Raw genomic sequence first — 17,666 nt, 5'->3', positions numbered from 1 at the left:
AGAGATCAATCTTTCTTGAGAAGAGACATTTGTAATTTGGGTGCTTGCCTGCAAAGTAAGTAAGCAATTTTTAAATTTTTTTTTTTTACTTGCTAAGGAAAACTTTTTCTGACATAATTTTATATTCTAAAACTTATAATCTAAAAGCTGTTATACCATGAACTGTATGCAAGGGAAGGAAACACTTCAGTATTAGGAAATGGGGTTCGTACACGTCAGTGTTCTTAATATGTCTATTAACTTGTGCAGAAATTAATAAAAGCATTCTGCAAAAACATGCAAACAGAGCTGTCAGTAGCCACTTTCGTAAAAGTAAATAATATATGGACTCTGCTAGCAGCCCAAAAAGTGCCGGATGAAACAAGGAATGTGTTAATTTTCTTGGCAGCATCATTGCTGTTGGTGGAAAAGTGTGTTTAGTCTCTGGGTTGGCTGCTTTGGGCAGAAGGCAGGCTGATGACAGGTTTGTACAAGTAAGGTGACAGAAGGTGTTCACCTTTTGTTTCTTAATGCATGGAGGCAGCAGTTCTGTGCACATGAAGGCAATGGGTGAACAGTGTGAGATTTTTGTCATGAAGGTAAATGTTAAATGTAAAGCAATGACTTACAATATTCAAAATCTTGAATTTGAAAGCACGGAGTTTGGGTGGCGAAGAGAAGTGCCTCTGTTTATTTCCATTTTAGAAGAGGAGGTCATTTTCCTTGTTCCAGGGTGATGCACTGTGTCAGGCAGGTCTTAAAACTAGTGGAAAGCCTTTTCTCGTGAAAGGCTGTAGGCGAGCTGCTGAGAGGTGCTGGTTATCTGTGGTCACAGCTGAAGTTTGGGTGCGTAGCTGGCAATATCTGCTCTGAGCGAGTTCAGGCAGATCAGCAGTGGTTTGAGATCAGCAGTGGTGTGCTACTCTTTTAATGTGTGACTTGTAAATTTGCAGGCTGACCTTTAGCAGCTTTGTAATGAATTTCTGCTGAGTTTAACTGCCTCCTTTTCTCTCATTAGAAGTTTTGATGCATTATTTCGTGTGACTGCTTGCACTGGCTCTTGGCATTTAAAGACCATCGTGTAGTTTTTCATGCTGTATTGCTCATGCATCTTCATATGGATAGCATTGGAATGCTTGCTTCCCTCTTCAAGAAAGAAAAACACCATCATCCTGAGTCAGTCCAAAACAGGGCTGCTTGTTGGCTTCCTTGATTTGCAGAAGAAGAATTAACTAAGAACACAAAGCTTCTGACTGACTGATTTCAGGAGGTGAAGGAAAGCTTTTCCATTCAGGGGTATTACAGGGCAATTGCGCCAGCTGACTCATTGTGCACTGGTGCAGAACCTGATTGATTTTTGCAGATCATTCGAGGTTTTGGTTACTGTCAGTCCTTGGAAAAGGATAGTAAGTCCCTTCCTTTCTAGTATGCATTCTTAGTATGCTTCTGATTGTCACTTAGCTAGTAAAGTCACCCTAAATAAATTCCTGAGAGGCTCCAGCTCCCACTGACATGAATGGGTCATTTTTAAATGCAGTGTTGCTCAAGATAAACACATTTTTTAAAAAGCTGCAAAGGGCTTGGAATGCTAGTTTTCTACCCCAGGTTGATAGTTCTTGTACTTGTTAAAGCAGATGTATTTTCTTGTATTTCTTGAAAGTACTTCAGAAGGGGAGTGAGCTTCCTTGCCAACTTTATCTAAGGGCTTATTCAATCCCCGCTGGAGAGCAGCCACTGGGATCAGATACGGCCTCAAAGAGCAGTAGGGGGGCAACATTCCCAGAGTAAAAGGAGGCTCAGCAGGAGTAGCTGAAGGTAAACTATCTAAACAATAGTACATTCAGCATATCTGCTGTCAATAGTGCTGCTGTGTACCCTCTGTATGGGCTGTCTCACAGTACCAACCCACTATGGGAATCTCTTTTGGCTTTGCTCCACTGAATTCTGGCACTGAAGGGAGTTTTGTGTATCCCTTTGGTTACTGGCCATTCCCTTGTGAAGGCTGCGTGTGTAATTTGTCCATCACGTGGCTGCTGGTCCTGTCGCAACCCCAGCCCACACACATGCGTAACTTCAGGTGCCAAAGTTAGGTTTTTCAATTAGGAGGCTCCTGTCAGGGGCTCCCTGTGTGGTTAATGGAGACAAGAGAGAGATGCTTTCAGAGACTCAGAAACTACCTAGATGTGGGGAGCCTAGTGTCCCTCTTCTTTCAAGACTATCCTTCTGCATTATTGTTAATGCCTTCAGTAATCCTTATTATGGAGAGCATTGGCAAAGGGGAGGAGGAATTTATACATATGTTTTTGGCAAATTCTGAACTTCAGTGCCTCCGTAGCTTTCTCAAACATTTCTGCTCTCATTTGGACTACTAAAAGGCATAAATAAAAAGGATACTTTAAGACTATTATTAAAACTTATTATAAGAAGTACTGGTGCATTGATGATTTTCTAAGACTACTCCTTCTGGAGAGGATCAAAAATCCTTATGCAAGAAGATAAATGTTAATTGGATTGCAGTAGTTACCTGTGACTTCAGGGTCTTGGAGGAAGGCTGTACTTATAAGAAACCCTGAGAAAGTTGTGTAAATACAGCTTTACCCCTGGATTTAAGGAGAAGTTGTTTATATCAACAGATATGTCAAAAATTTATATCAAAAATTACTGCATTGTATGATCTGCTGGCTTTGTGCTTTGTCTAAATTTTCATTCCCACATTTAATACTTCTTAATGCCTTAATTAGGACTTGCTGTAATGCTTTTTGTGCCCCAACCAAAAAAAACAACAACAAAAAAAAAAAAGTGAAAGATTTTACCAGAGTTCTGCAGAGGCAGGCAATTTATTTGTAAATCATTGCAATACTTCATATTTTAGTGTCTGGCTGTCACTTCAGAAAGTGCATGCTTTTTGGCTGAGTGAACAATTTTAACTAGCTGTCTACAGACAACTTTTGAACACTTTGAAATGATTAGGTTTTGTAGTGATGAGAGAACCACCAGAGAATCCGAAGCTATCGAAATAAATGACAAGATGTTTCTTCCAACATGCTGCAACATATACATAGTGTTGCTGAAAGGAAAAGCAGATGACAAAGGAAAGAAACATAGAAAGTATGCAGGGGAGTCTGGGATACTAGAAAAATCAAAACCAGCTGTACATCAGTATGCTTGTTAACGTGTATCAACGAAGGGTGTATGAAGAATCAGCGTGTGGTATACCATAGGTACACATTAAGACATGTACCTGGTCCAAATGGATCTAACAGGAAAATTATTTTCATATTGGAAAAAGGCAGAGTAACATACCTGGAGACAAGGATGATCTTTGAGAAATAATAGCACTTTGGGAGAGAGAAAAGCATCATAACCTTCTGTTTGCCCTATCAGTTTTCTTTAATGCTTTATCTCTGCTGTTGTGATGAGGCCTTGTCATGGAAACAAAAGCTCTTAAAGAGGAGCTGTCAGAGTATCTAGGCCATCTCATTGCTGATGCAGAGAAGTTTGCCAGAAGTGATTTTCGCTGTCTATTGATAAAATCTTGAACATTACTGTGCTGTTTCTTTGGAAGACGCAATTACACATGTAAAATAAAAATCCTAAGGATTCTGTAAGGGAAGATTTTCCCAACTGCAATTAGCCCTGCTTCTGTACATCATTTACATCATTACCTTGTATAGAAAATATTTTTTTCATTTGATAATGTTTAAACTCCTTAAGCATTTTATGAACCCTTATCCTTGACCTGTCTCAGGCAGAAAATGCTGTGGTTACTTAGCAACACTGCTGGAGAAGAAGGCACTGTTCTCAGTTGCGCAGTTAATGCAGAAGTTAATTTGGCATTAAAATCAGAAACTGAAATTCTTTCTAAGGTATGAAGAATTTGAGAAATCTTTCACTGCATTTATTTTCTAAATGAGGGATAAGTTTTGTGAAAAATACAAGAAAATTACTTGTTTGCTAAAATTATTTTGAGGTTGTTTATCTAAAAACATCTAAGTTCATTCTGGGCTAGTATTTCTACAATGCTTATTATTTTTTTACCTCTGAAAACGTTACTGAAAAATGATTCAGGAGATGCTGAAGCATGATATGTAATATCTTTCAGTAATTCTGAACTATTGGTCACACAGTTTAATGTTGTTTGTGTTGCTGAAGGCCTTAATCAACCTCCCAACATGGCTTTTAAAGTGCTGTTTGAGATGCCAGAGGTGTCTGAGACACCTAGTTGGATCTGACAGGTATGACACAGGAGACAAGGGCATCTGGGCTCATATTTAACCGAGGGAGACCAAGGAGATGGATACCTCAGGGGGTCTCAGATGGTACTAGTTGCTTGTATTTGGCCCTGAGAAGGTTAGAAGAGCTGTCTCCATTTCTAGCTGAAGGAGGTTTCTTACCTGCACATTTTTCACCACCTGTATTTCCAGCCTTAGGTGCCTGTTATGCTTAAAGCTAAACAGCATGAATGCCCTTTGCCAGCTGCCTTAGTGTTTCATTTCACTCTGATGTGATTTCAGCATCTGATATCTCAGTTTACTAGCATTGGAAAGAGCTGTAATGTCATTTGGGATATCTGCACATCTTCACTTTACAAAGCATTAGCTTCTAAAACTCATTTACAACAGTGAGAACCAAAATGAGGTTAAAATGTGTGTGGCTGTTAAGAATAATAAAATAAGATTCTTGCTCTGGTTGGTGATTATGCATGATAAAACTGTGACTGGTAGCTTGGTCTGCTAGCATCTGTCTGAGTATACATCTGGAAAGAAAAGTATAGGGGTTGCAGCCTGTAATAGTAAGCAAATGTTGGAGAGTCGGGTTTTCCTCGGTTATAGGTTTTATAACCAAAGGAACCCATCGTGCTTTCTTCTGTCTCCATCAGCAACCACGTGGCCTGTAGTCATATAACATTCAAAAGATTCCTGCTCTTTCAGGGCACCTGGGGTCTCCTACAGCTACTTGGGCATCAGGTTAATGTAGACTAAGAAATGAAGCAGAGGTGAAACCCCCAAACCTTTTCTGAGCCGGCAGAGAGGAATAAAAGAGCTGTGACTGAAAGAAAGCAAGGGGCCAGAAAAGCTTGGGGAAACTCCTGCTGTTACCCAAGAAGCATCTTCTTGATCTAGGTGTTTTCTTTTGACTATTAAGCAGTAGTCAGAACTACACATTCATAACAAGAGCCGCTTTGTTTAATGTCAAATATCATCTTTGTTAATTGCCTAATAAAAATATTTGGGGTACCTTGTGCTTGTTAAATGAAAGATTTTTAAATGAAAAACTCAGAAAAGTACCTGTGATACTGGTAACTACCCTATTTTATTTTATTCTTTTAAGTGTAGGGTTATTTCAGAAGACATCTTTCTCTGTTATTACCCTGCTTTATTGTATAGTGTTATTTTTTTTCAAGTGGCTTTTGAAGTCATTTGTAGAGGAGCTGTACAGGTCATTTACAGAGAATAGTTTTTAAAACACTTTTATTAGAACTTGCTTTTGTAAGAAAGTCAGATATATAAATTAATAAGGTGTGAAGATATTTTTTACAGTAATCTCAAAATAAATTTCCTTTTTAAAAAAAAAAACAACAAAACAAACCCAACTAAAGCCATTTATATTTAATTTTATGTTTTCCAACTGTTCTGCTTATGGTTCAAGCTTTTTTGGAGGCCAGTTTTAAAAGTTCCTTGTAAAAATGATTTATTTGGCTTTCACAGAATTCAGAAATAGGCTTAGATAAATTGAAGCAAAAGTGGGAAGGGGAACTACCTTAGCTCACTAAGATGATGAATTTGAAGTTTTAGTCTATCTAAATGAATCTTCACAACCATTAAGTGGTCCTTTTTCTGTGGTTTTGACTCATTTTTGCTGTAAAGCCACAAGCTATTTATTTTTATTATGCAGTTGTGTCACTGTAATAGAAGAATGAATTACAATCTGCCTTATATAATTTCAGCCAAAAAGCGATGGAAATATTAAGAGCATCAACACTGGTTTTCTCATTTTTGCTAATAGGAGTATTAAGCCATTTTTGTTTTACTGAGCAGCAGAATGGCTGCCAACTGTCAGACTAGGATGGGCAAGTCAAATGTGGTTTATTTAAATGGAGGGTGTCTGCCTGGCAAAGGTTCACATAAATGTTAGTGAGCTCTTTTCTGTGTCTATCAGTGAGTAGGCTTCAGAAACTCCCAGGTCACTTTGGACTCTCATGAGCCACAAAATGGAAGACATGTAGCAACCTGATAAATTTTTGTTGGTTTTGTGCAACAGTTTAGTGCATCAAAAAAAGTCTCTGATTGATACACACTTCAGTCAGTGGACGGAGATGAATAATCAGAAGAAACTGTTCACCTCCTTCAGCCAACGCTGTGATACAGTGCATTTCCTATGGTGCTGTGCCATATTGCAGTCATGCAACTTCATTGCTGTTAAGTGATAACTAGCCCTTGGAACTATGTTCCTCCCTGGGGAGCCACAGATGGGAAGGCCGGAGGAAAGAGGAAAACAAAATGTGATATACCTCCTTCTCTATGTGTCTCTGGTGTGGTGTATTTCTGACATACTTTTGATTCATGCTGTTTCATCGTTTATGAAGGCATTATTGTGGGTGTTGCTTCCTTGATTCATTTTTCTTTCACTGAAGCAGAGGAGGACCATCTGAAGGTCACAGGTTACTGTGATCTCATCAGGACGGCTTAATTCCTACTTTAAAAAGGCAAATTGAAGATGATTTCTGTAAAGTTACCTACATGTCTTCTGGTATGTTAAGTACATTGTCCCTAGCGTAAAAAAGTATTTGATGACAGCTCATCTACAGCACAGAACTAGAACTGCTACAAGCTCAGGTGGTGACCAGCCGGACATAGTGAAGTCAGCGCTGTCTACAGGAGAGTAAGCATCTGAGCAGCAATTGCATTCAGAGCTATATGTAAATGGTAGTAGTGAGATGACCAGCAAACTTCATGTAAAGTTCACGGGGCTGTCTTTTAAAAAGTGAAACCCCACCCTTATGTTTCTGGTAATAAAACTGTAAAGTGCCAGCACCTTTGACAGTGGATGGAAGCCTCGGCTTGCGTTGACTCTTTTAGTTCCACGCTGCTGATTAAAGAACCTGCCTGCAGACTCCTGTAATTGTATTGTTTACAAACTTTTATGTCTTTGTGTTCAGGATAGTTATGAGTCCCTTTGGGTTTAGGCAGTCATCTCAAAATTACCTTTTTCTCCATGAGCAAAGAAATACTTGCTCTTCTGTTTCATAAATGGCTCTGTTCACATCCAAGAGCACATGTATTCTGTGCCTGTGCAATTTAGAAATTACTGAATTTCAGGAAACAGATTATGTAAATTAAAACATACCCTAATTAAGTTAGGGATACTGTTACCAGGTTGAGTAATTGTGTTATTAAGGTTTGACATTACATGTGTCTTTGCAAGAAGACAGAAAAGAAGAAGGAAGGGATGAGACTTAGTTTTACTGTTTCCCAAGCTGAGGCAGTTGGTCCATAAAGTGAGCAATAGAAATCCAGCACTGCATGATTTTTATTGAAAAGACCTTATTATTGAAAGCTCTCCCTCAATGCATTCTTCTAAAGCCAACAAATAGACCTGTTATACAAACAGCTGCTGAGCCCGCTTCCATTCTGTGTTCTTCCAGGCAGTCCCAATGAATGGCCTGTGGTTTGGGTAATCTACAGCACCTAATAACCACTAATTCCTGTAGAATTTTTTTTAAAGTGCATGAAAGTCTAGATTTGGTGTGGAACAGTGTTAGCATAGTGTTGGGCAAACTTTATGCTTTGGAAAATAAATTTTGATAAAGACAGTTATCTAGGCTTATAGTAAGCGTTCATTTTATTTCATCTGCCACATTTTCAGTATGTTTACTTTGCTCCTCCTTAACCAAATTGATATTGACCCTTCCTCTCCCATCTGCACACTATGCCCTCTCAGTTATGCCCAAGCCACATTCAGCCTTTCCCTCTTTTGTCTGACTTCTAACTGCATTGGGCCTGGGAACAGCTATAGTCTCTTCTAGAAATAAATAGCTGTTTCTTGCTGATAGGCTTTGTAAAACTTTGGTTTACAACAAACCTGAAGTCCATTAGTGCAAGTTAACGCAGAACTTCGTGTAGTGCTTTACAGAGTGGCTATGGCATGAATATCTGTGTTTCTGCCCATTAGCAAATCTAGTCTTTCTGTGAATGTGTGTGTGTTGACAAGAATGATACAAATTTTACATGGTGGTGCAAGGCAAATCATATTATTCACTCATACTATAGGGAGCACAGTCTTGTGTGCCTAGAGTTTGAATAATGTGAGAAGAAAGTATCATCTGTTGTCCAGCACTATGAATGAAATATGTTGAAAATGTTTGTTGGAAGAGCAGCATTCAGGCTCTGAGTGATAAGTGCTTCTCTCTCTTATCTCCAAAGTATGGTTATGAGGAGCTCAGACAACTGTGTGAAGTGGCTGGTTGTGGATTCTCTGCCTTGTTCCCCACCGGTGACAGATCCCAGAGCCTACATTCGTGATTACTCACAGTTATTAATTCACTTGCCAACCCATCTTAGGGCCGGGGAAGCTGGTGGCACCGCTTTCAGACTGGAAATGGCTTACAACTTCTTTGAGGCTATATCCTGTTCTAACTAGCAGTGAAGTGTTGCTGCTGGGTCAAGTGACTGAAAGCTGGCAAGCGGCTCTGCAGGCTGTGCACACTCTGAGCGTTGCTGATCTGGTAGCTGGTGACATGTACGTGGCTGACGTCTCTCTTCTTTTCTTTCCTTTCTGTCTTCTAGCTGCAGTATTGAAATACGAGAACAATGTTATGAATATCAGACAGTTCAACTGCTCTCCTCATCCATACTGGCTTCCAAACTTCATGGATGTGTTTACCTGGTCCTTGCCGTTTGTGGGTGAGAAAGGTATGTAAATTGGCTCTGCTCATAGAAACAGCAAAATCATTTCTTAGTCATTGTGCATGTGGCCTCGTTTATTTGAAATGGCAAGAATAATTTGAAGACAGATGACTTGCTTTTGAGGACAAATTTGAAGAAACAAGCCTCAGAGGGGCAAGTGATTACCAATGGTTAATCACACTTCTCATTTGTTTTTATAATTTCCACTCTTTCCAGGCTGTGCCATTATGTTTCTGCTGTAGAAGCAGATTTTATGGTATTGCGGACTAGAGATGCATGCACTGAATAAAATTCTTACTAGTTGTTCCTTTATAAGCTTTTGGGCCTTCCCTTGGATATTGTTTGTGGCTCAAAGGACATCACAACAGGCTTCACAGCATTATGGTTACATCCTTACCCACCTGACCTTTCTGATAAGATGATGGTAGGTTGCCTTTTCACCAGCAAACACAGATCTGATGACGCTAAGACCCAATCTGGTTAACTGTTCCTGGAGACAGTAGAGAGACGGCAGGAAGAAGGAAAACCTGCTCCTCAGCTCCTTCTCTGCCCAGGGTGTGTGGCGCCTCATTACTGGCGAGAAGACTCTAAAGAACATAAATGATGTTTTATTGAAACACGATACTGTTGATGTTGCCGGAAGACAACTTCCTTCTCTGAAATACAAAAGACATGAAAACACCTTGGTCTAACATATTAAATGAATACATAATGCAAACTGCTTAAACCCCAAGTCATTTTATTTAGGGCCTGAGATGAAGTTTGCTTTGATCCATCCATTATAGTATATTGCTGCAACAACAATTACTGCCAGAAAACTATAATAAACTCTTAAAAGTTTCTTGGAATAACAGTTCTCTCTTAATAGGCAATTGGAAATATAGCCAGCTGTGGCTCTTACCTGCAGTCATGACTGGCTTTGTTTGCAGCTACTCTTTTGTATGAGGAAAGCCGCTGGTGAGACGCCCGAGGTCTCTGTGAACAAAGCAAATAGACAATGAAATAGGGATTAACAGAGAATAGACAGCTGTTGCTACTAACAGAGACATTACATAATCCACACTGACACGTGTTGCAGGCTCTTGTTTGACAGATAAAATGCTTTCATTTTCTTTGGCCATAAACTCAGCCAGGCCATTTTCAAGATGGGCCTGTTCTCCATACTCAGAGTTCTGTGAGATGTTCTGTGAGGTCATTTTTTCAGAGGCTTCCCACCAGTGGCCTCCTCAGGTATGCATGGTCAGATCTGTTGAGGTTCTGAGACCCTGGATGCTCCTCCTTCTTTTTTCTTTTTCTTTTTGGTTTCCTCCTTCAAGGCCTTCCCAGTGGTCACTCTTACCAATTGCTTGGAAGTTTTAAAGCCCCGACAAGTGAAACCAATGTTTTCCCTTTCCCTGTAAAACAAAACTCATGGATGTAAGAGTTGATGTTCTACACAGCTTTTTATTTATTTCCTTTTTTTTTTTTAGATTTTTTCCCTCAAAGGCCAACTAAGGTAGGAAGTTGTTAGTTTCACTGGTTGTTGTTAATGTGGAAAATCTTTCCACTAATCCTGTCAAAGGAAAATATTAAATCCTTCACTAATGTAGGAAAAATATAGCTTTTTCCCACCCTTCTAATGTTCCAAGCCGTCATAGTTGTCACAGAAGACGATTTCAATAACAACTTCATTAAAAAAATTAAAGTTTCAACCTGTGTAGCTAGTGCAAGACTAGGCATGCCTGGTAACCCTTTTAATAATGCTTACTACATGTAGATGTAGTGGAGTTTTTCTCAGTCTGCTAATGATTTCACATTTTACCTCATAACTTTGGCTTTTTTGATCTCTAAATTACATTTCCTTGGTTGTGATTTTTGCTGGGGTTTTTGTGTTGGGTTTTTTTTTTGGCTGTTCTTACTCTGTGTACTCTCTGGTTAGTGTCTCACTGTTGCCTTTCCAGAAAGAGCTGAGACCAGGTTAGGGATAGCCTCAGGCTGACCCTTCTGTGCCCAGGTTGCAAAGTAAGCAAGCTGAATGTATTCTGAATTCACTGATAATGATGTTTCTATTGAATATAGAACAGTTCTGGCTGGAAGGGGCCTACAATGACCACCTAGTCTATTTGTCCTGGATTTCAAGGGACATTACCCCTTTGTGAATATCTTACAAGGGTGAATGTTGTGTTGAACTGAAAGTACACAAGACACTTCAAACTTACATTAATACATGCATAAAACAAGGTCATATTGTTTAAAATGTGGATGCCATTTCTGTACTGAATTTTCATTAACACTACTACAGCTAGAGTTTGCTCTCTGACAGACCAAGGAAGCTTAACATCAACGTTTTGCATTTGTTTTCCATTTTAGTGACAGAGATGCTGGTAAACGTGCTGAACATCTGCTCAGATGATGAATTGGGGACAGAGGAAGATGGGTTTGATGGTAAGAGCCTTCTGCCCTTAATTGAGAGTGTTTGCCTTAAAACTACTTTAAAAGTTTATTTACTAATCCTGGGATGATTTTCTGAGTCCTGTTTAAGTTCTGTGCTGGTAAAAGCAACTGTTGTGGTAGACTCCAGTGGATTTGCTTACTGCATGCTTTGGAAGGAGATAACGGATCTTCTGCCCTGTTCTAACCCTTTCCTTGGTCTCACTCATTTAGTTTAAAAAACTGTATTTCCCTCCTTGAAATCAGAGTTGTGTTGTCACAAAGGGGCAGATGTTGATTTCATGCATAAGATCCCAGGAATTCCCATAGAAAGTTGAATTATATCAATAAAATTATATTCTGACAATGAAATAAGCATCCTGCAGAGGCCCTTCCAAAACATCGGTACTGGAACTTTAAAAGACTTGTACTTGAAATATTTCATTAGTCTCCCCTCTGAATGCACTTGTGTATCTGAAAGGCTTTAAGAAGCAACAGAATCAACAAAAATAAATGTGCAAACACAGCCAGAGAATGTTCCCACCTGACATTTCTGCCGAGAGAGGAGTGGTTGCTTCTGTTGGTCGTTTGGGTTGGAGTTTATATGATAAGTTGCCTTGTACCATTGGTTTGACTGTAAATAATACTTTATACCTTGCAATTTGGGGAATCTTGAAAGTCAATTCATTTTATTAGCCATTATTTTCTGTTACGCTGTGCAAGAGTAAAGTACAGCTTTCCAGAATGTCCCTACTGAGTACTGAGCAAAACTGAAAACAACTCTACATATTCCTGATGTTCTTGCTATGAATGCTTTGAGTGTTTACAAAAAAAAAAAAAAAAAAAACCAGAAATTTTAAAAAATTCTAAAAGAACCTTGAAAAATCTAGCACTACCAAATACAATCAAGATGTTTATAGGTAGAATGGGTGAACAAGGAAAGCAAAGAACTGCATTAAATATTTGTCTTATTTGGAAGTTTTAATTAATAATTAAACTTCTCTCTCAAAGTCTTTATTTTTAGTCTTTGGAAAAGGAGATAGATCATGGGTTTTGACAAATGTTTCCTTTGCAATGGAGAAGAAGGGTATGGATGATAGTGCTTTGATTTTACTTTGAAAAGCCAGGTGGAATTCCCTGTTCTGCATCCACCACTGAGTGTGGATGTGAACAATTATCTTGCAGGACTTGGGACAAAGACTGAATTTACTGAAACCGGTAATCAGTGGAGAGAAGAAAACACCTGTTTGAATATTGTGCCCAATTTTTTTCTCATGAAATTTAAATAAGTAGCTACTGTGCAATTAAAGCAGCATGTGAAATAGTACAGAGGCATACAATGAGTAAAAACTGTGTCAAATTAAATACAGTAGCAACAAACCCATGTGCTTAAAATCCGTGGCTCAAGAAAGCACTTAAGCGCAGCCTGAAATCCCACTGATGCAATGCCAAAGCAAAGGCTTTATGGGAAGGATTTTTAATTAATTTAGCATTGGCTTAATACTTTGTTTTAAAGTTGTACTATAAACTTCCATTTTGCATCAATAGGCCAGTGCTTGTAGTACTTTTTTAAATTTTAGTGTGTTGGTGTTCCCATGCCTAAGTTACAGTTCAGAAATGTTTTCAAAATCAGAGTCAGAAATGCCAAGGCATTATTAGGGGTCTTTGGGGACAGCAGCCTTCCTGCCTGCAGGAGGTCTCTGCATCTACTGCGGCTTTTCTAGGAGGAGGGTGAACCCCCTCCCCATCTCCCGAGGACTTTGACTAGTGGCACTCCTCCAGACATGGATTTTGCAGCATTGCAGGTGCCTAAGCAGAGAGACAGGCTGAAATCCTCTGGGCTTGCATGTGTGCGCACTGCATAACAATATATAACAGCATTAAAGTTTCTAGATGAGGAATAATTAAACCATTCTTGATACTGTAATGCTAATACTGTTGTCTAAATCTGCTTTCGGTTTTTCCTGTATGAATGATTTCTCTGTGTAAAACATTATGTTAAAGAAAAATATTAGAAGTGTTGTCTTCTTTAGCATGTGTAACTAAAACCAGAGCTGGCATATGTTCGTGTCTGCTTTCCTGGATAATCCCCTGAAAAGCTGTAAAATGGGATCTGTGGTGCTGGAGCTGCAGCTTGCTGTGGGTGCACACTTGTACCTCAGCCCACTTGAAGCAGTGGGCTCATGGGGATCATACACATGGAAGAGACTGAAGGATTTGGGCATAAAATTAAACTTGAGGATTGATTTAAATTCAAGTAGAGGCTGGTATCTGTAACCATTTCCTGGTGGGCTCTGATTTATTATCTGTATGACAAAGGAAAATCCTCTTTCTCTCAGAGATAGTTGAGTTCCTTCTCTCTCTTTTCTTTTTCTTTTTTTCCTTTTTTTTTTTTTTGTTTTGTTTTTCCTTAGAGCCTTGCCTTTTGGGGGAGAAATTACAAGGTGTATTTCACTTGTGTTCTTGATGAAACAGATTGGAATGATTATCGACTTAAAACTGTTTCTGTAAGGCCTATATATTGACAGCCTTGTAGTCATTCAACATTTCTACTATTCTTCAGTAATTTCTGTCAAGCCTCCTTGGGGGACTGCAGCAGTAGAGTCCTGGTTGCCCACTGACATTTTTCTTTGGCGGTATTTCCCATAGAAGGAAATGCCACATCTGCAACAGCAGATGCATTTTGTTTGATGGAATGATTCTTTAAAATCATTGCTTATTTTTATATCATCAGTAGTTTTCAGGGCTTGCTGCTGATTTCCTTTCTCTCCTTGCAGTTTGAACATGCCCTGACCTGGGTTCCCACATGTATTGAGAATGGTCCATCGCTATGGTTTGCACTGATCATTCATTTGTTATCTTCTCTTACACTTTCTTGCCCTCTGTCTTCTCCTCTCACTTTCCTCTTCAAAACAAAAGTACCATCAGTATTGCCTGACTTCACTGCATGGTGTTCTTGTGAACCCTTTTTTTTTTTTTGGTTCCAAGTCATGCATGTTGCATCTAGCCATAAGCAGGATGCTCAACAGCGTGTATTCCCATTCTTTTTTTTTACTTTTTTTTTTTTCTCCTTAAGGAAGGACACCATGGGGATCTGATCAATTTGTTGTAGACGGTTTCTGTGTATGCTTAGTGGGAGAAAGCCAGAATCACAGCAGTCATAGTGCCCTTTATCCCATATGTCCCTGCTGGCCTATATTGGCCTTTTGATTTCACTTGCTTTAAAAATGAGAGGATCTGATAAGTCAGGTTTTCTTGTCTCTGATAGTTTCCTCTTGCTGTACTTTCTCTTTCCTGTTTGCTACAGTGGTTGCAATATAATCTGATCCAGCAAAAAATGTTTTGGGTGAATGTTAGCTCACGTGCTGTATGGTTTGTGCATCAAACATTGCTTAGCAACAGGAGCTGCAGATAGTTCTACCTAGCCAGCATATAGTCAGAGTCCTGCTTTATTTTAATTAGCAACATTTCTGGCCTCACGCATTTAATTGAAAAAACCCTAAGCTGCTAATTAAAAGGGTGCAGTAATATAACAGACAAGCTGACACAAATGCACTGCTTGCTTTGTATGCATCACTATCACGATTTCCCATAAAGGCACTCCGAAATCACCTGCATTGTTTTGTATTGCCTTCAGCATTGTAGCTTGCATCCTTCTTGTGGAGAAGCCACTGTCACAGTGCTAGCTGCAGCATTTATTCCCTGGTTGGAATACAGCTTCCCCAGTACAGTGCTGTAGTCCAAGCCTAAAGAGAATTACCAAGTTAAAACATCTCCTGCTGATCAAAACCTGGTTCTGCTGTGAACAGTCCTGGATCTGCTGTAAAGAGTGGCATACGAAAGTTGACACAGCTCTTCAGTGCCATAAACTGTGCCTGGAGCAAGCTTGGTACCTAACACAGAGGCTGACAGAGCAAAAGAAAAAGCCTTGTCATTAGGTCTCCGTTACTTAATTGATAAGAGTGTTCATGATACTACCTGATGAGAGGCTTGGCTTTTCAATGAGTTAATTTTTAACTGGAAGAGAAATGAAGGGGTTTTACCACTGGTTTGTGTGCGTTCTTCCTCCAAACCAGCAAGGTTGGGCTGCAGTGTATACCTAATCTCTGTGAGTTGGTGGCAGAGGGGCCTTTTAATGTGATCTTTTGATGTATTTATTCATTTATTTGGCCAGGTGTGGTTGTTTCCACACCCAAAGCATTTTGCATGTGAGCCATGTTATGGCATGCTGGTGTGCTGTGCCTCTGGACCAGCCTAGCAGTGTGCACTAGATAACCAGTGTCCCCAAAACATGTGTGTCGTGGTGCAGTTGTGCCTGGGCACTGAGTGCTATGCTTGTCTTGCTCTCAAAGAAAAATGCAATACTTTGTGCTGTGGTAGTGTTTGGATTTGATAACTGTAAGCTGCTGGACCATTTGAACACATGCATGTGTGTGTTAGCACAGGTTTTTGGTAGAAGCAGCAGATATGTCTATGATAGTAAGCTGTTCTGTCAGATATCAGACATAAATAAACTGGAAGAATTGTCTTGATTCCTCTAAGAAAATAGGTGTCATCAGGCAGGCATGCCCACATGAACTGGGGTGACAGTCTTGGAGAAGTGATTAAGCCTTGTTGACGCAGCTGCAATAACGCAGCAGGAGAAAGTATGTGTTATGGGGCTGGTAACACCAAGGCAAAGCTTTGCTGCTGGTCTTCTGCCTGTGTGTTGGTTTCCTGCAAAACCTACTAACAAGGCTTTAAGCTGAAAAGGTGTTTTTTTCTTTTCTTTCCCATCATTCTCAATCTGTTTCTTTCCTTTTGGATGTTCCCTGCCTAATTTGTTTCTTTTCTGTTTTTCAGGCTTTACTTAAACATTGCATTTCCATTGATGTTGTCAAATGTTCTGTATTTTTTTTAATTTTCGTTCTACAAACATCACTGATCTTTTTCTTTCCCCCCTCCCCTTTGGAATTCATAAGAAGATCCCATTTATGCACAGAAGAAAGGTATTCAATAATTTGGAAGGCTTAAGTTTCATTAATTTTCCAAATGCTTAATTAGATAATATGTAATATATTAGGATACCAGTGAGAGATTAAGGTTTGGCTTTTTTACTCAGTATTGTGTTCTGTCTATTCAATCCTACATCTTGGAATAGTTTGAGAGTTTATAGTCTTTGTCGTTGTTCTGCTGCTTAATCTGAAGGTCTAAGTTACATTTTGCTTTAAATCCTGTATATTCAGGTTGCAAGATCTGTGTTTGGATGCTACAAATCCAAAATCCAATAGAATTGTTAAATTCCCGAAGTAAGATTCCAAGCTTTTATTCTACCTCCCTAATAATTTTTCTGCTCCAATTTATAACTTGACTTCGTTGATGATTTTTTTTTTTAAGTTCCTTCATGCCAGTAGGGTTTGTTTAGATATTAAAAGAAAACTTAAGAGAGTATCAGGCAATGTTTGCAAAGGCTAAAAATCAACCTTTTTACCCATAGCCAGTTCTCAGGTTATGACCCGTTTACTTTCATGTAAGTGTATGCTGAAGTGTAGCTGAAGTCATCCATAAGGATTTACAGTGATAGTGAATTCAGAATACTAAACGGGAGTATTCACACTTGAAATGTGAGTCAGATTTATGTACAAATAGGGAATCCAAATACTATATCCAGTTAGTTGTAGTCAGTCAAAACTAACAGGGCAATAAACCATTGTGAGTTTAAAAATAAAAATAGGCTAAATAAAATCATTACTAATATTTAGTAAACATAGAATATTTTAAGTCATTTTCACAGATCGGTTACAAATCAGGGAATTCAGTAGAGACCAAAATCTTTTAAGTGTATTTTTAAGTAGCCTTTTATGTATATTGATGAGCACAAAATACTCCCTTTGAGCCTGTTGTGGTTTGTGATTAAGTAATTATTTTTTTTGCATTCTTATTTAATACTTAAGTGTAAGGCATTGTAATTCACTTCAGTCATAAACTATATTTCCATTTTTCAGTTCTCAACTCTTCTGGAAGTTAAACAGTGACTACAGGAAAAGGTCAAATAGAAGATATACTAGAACAGTGTGGGTTTGTAATAAAGAAGTAGGGATGGTGCCACTTGGCGGGGGGTGGGTGAAGACAAATTCTGTTTAAGTGCTTTCAGGGTAAAAAAGGCTGAAACTCGTGTCTTGAGAGTACAGTGCAGTGAGATTGTAGTAACTGAGGCAGGAGTGTGTCCCCTCTGTTTCCTGAAGAACCCAGCTGAATCATTGTGGGTTTTTTTATTTTTTCATTAAACTGTTATGAACATATTGTTTAATTCAGTTACAGCTGAATTACAGCTGTTTCTCCCACTCTTGTCTAAAATGAGATATGTATGCTTAAGACTTTATTTATCTTTGG

At 39.0% G+C, this 17,666-nt stretch overlaps 1 protein-coding gene across 2 annotated transcripts in view; it reads left to right on the top strand.

The window, feature by feature from the left end:
• The window catches only part of PPP3CA (protein phosphatase 3 catalytic subunit alpha), a 197,155-nt gene that overhangs the window by 164,883 nt on the left and 14,606 nt on the right, over positions 1-17,666 (top strand). For both annotated transcript variants that reach the window (XM_056333780.1, XM_056333790.1), the window contains exons 9-10: positions 8,766-8,891; positions 11,235-11,309. In XM_056333780.1, coding sequence (XP_056189755.1) covers positions 8,766-8,891; positions 11,235-11,309 — 201 coding nt within the window. The remainder of the gene's footprint in view (positions 1-8,765; positions 8,892-11,234; positions 11,310-17,666) is intronic.

This window comes from Falco biarmicus, chromosome 1, assembly GCF_023638135.1.
Source record: "Falco biarmicus isolate bFalBia1 chromosome 1, bFalBia1.pri, whole genome shotgun sequence".
Lineage (NCBI taxonomy): Eukaryota > Metazoa > Chordata > Aves > Falconiformes > Falconidae > Falco > Falco biarmicus.
This window is presented reverse-complemented; position numbering and strand designations above follow the sequence as displayed.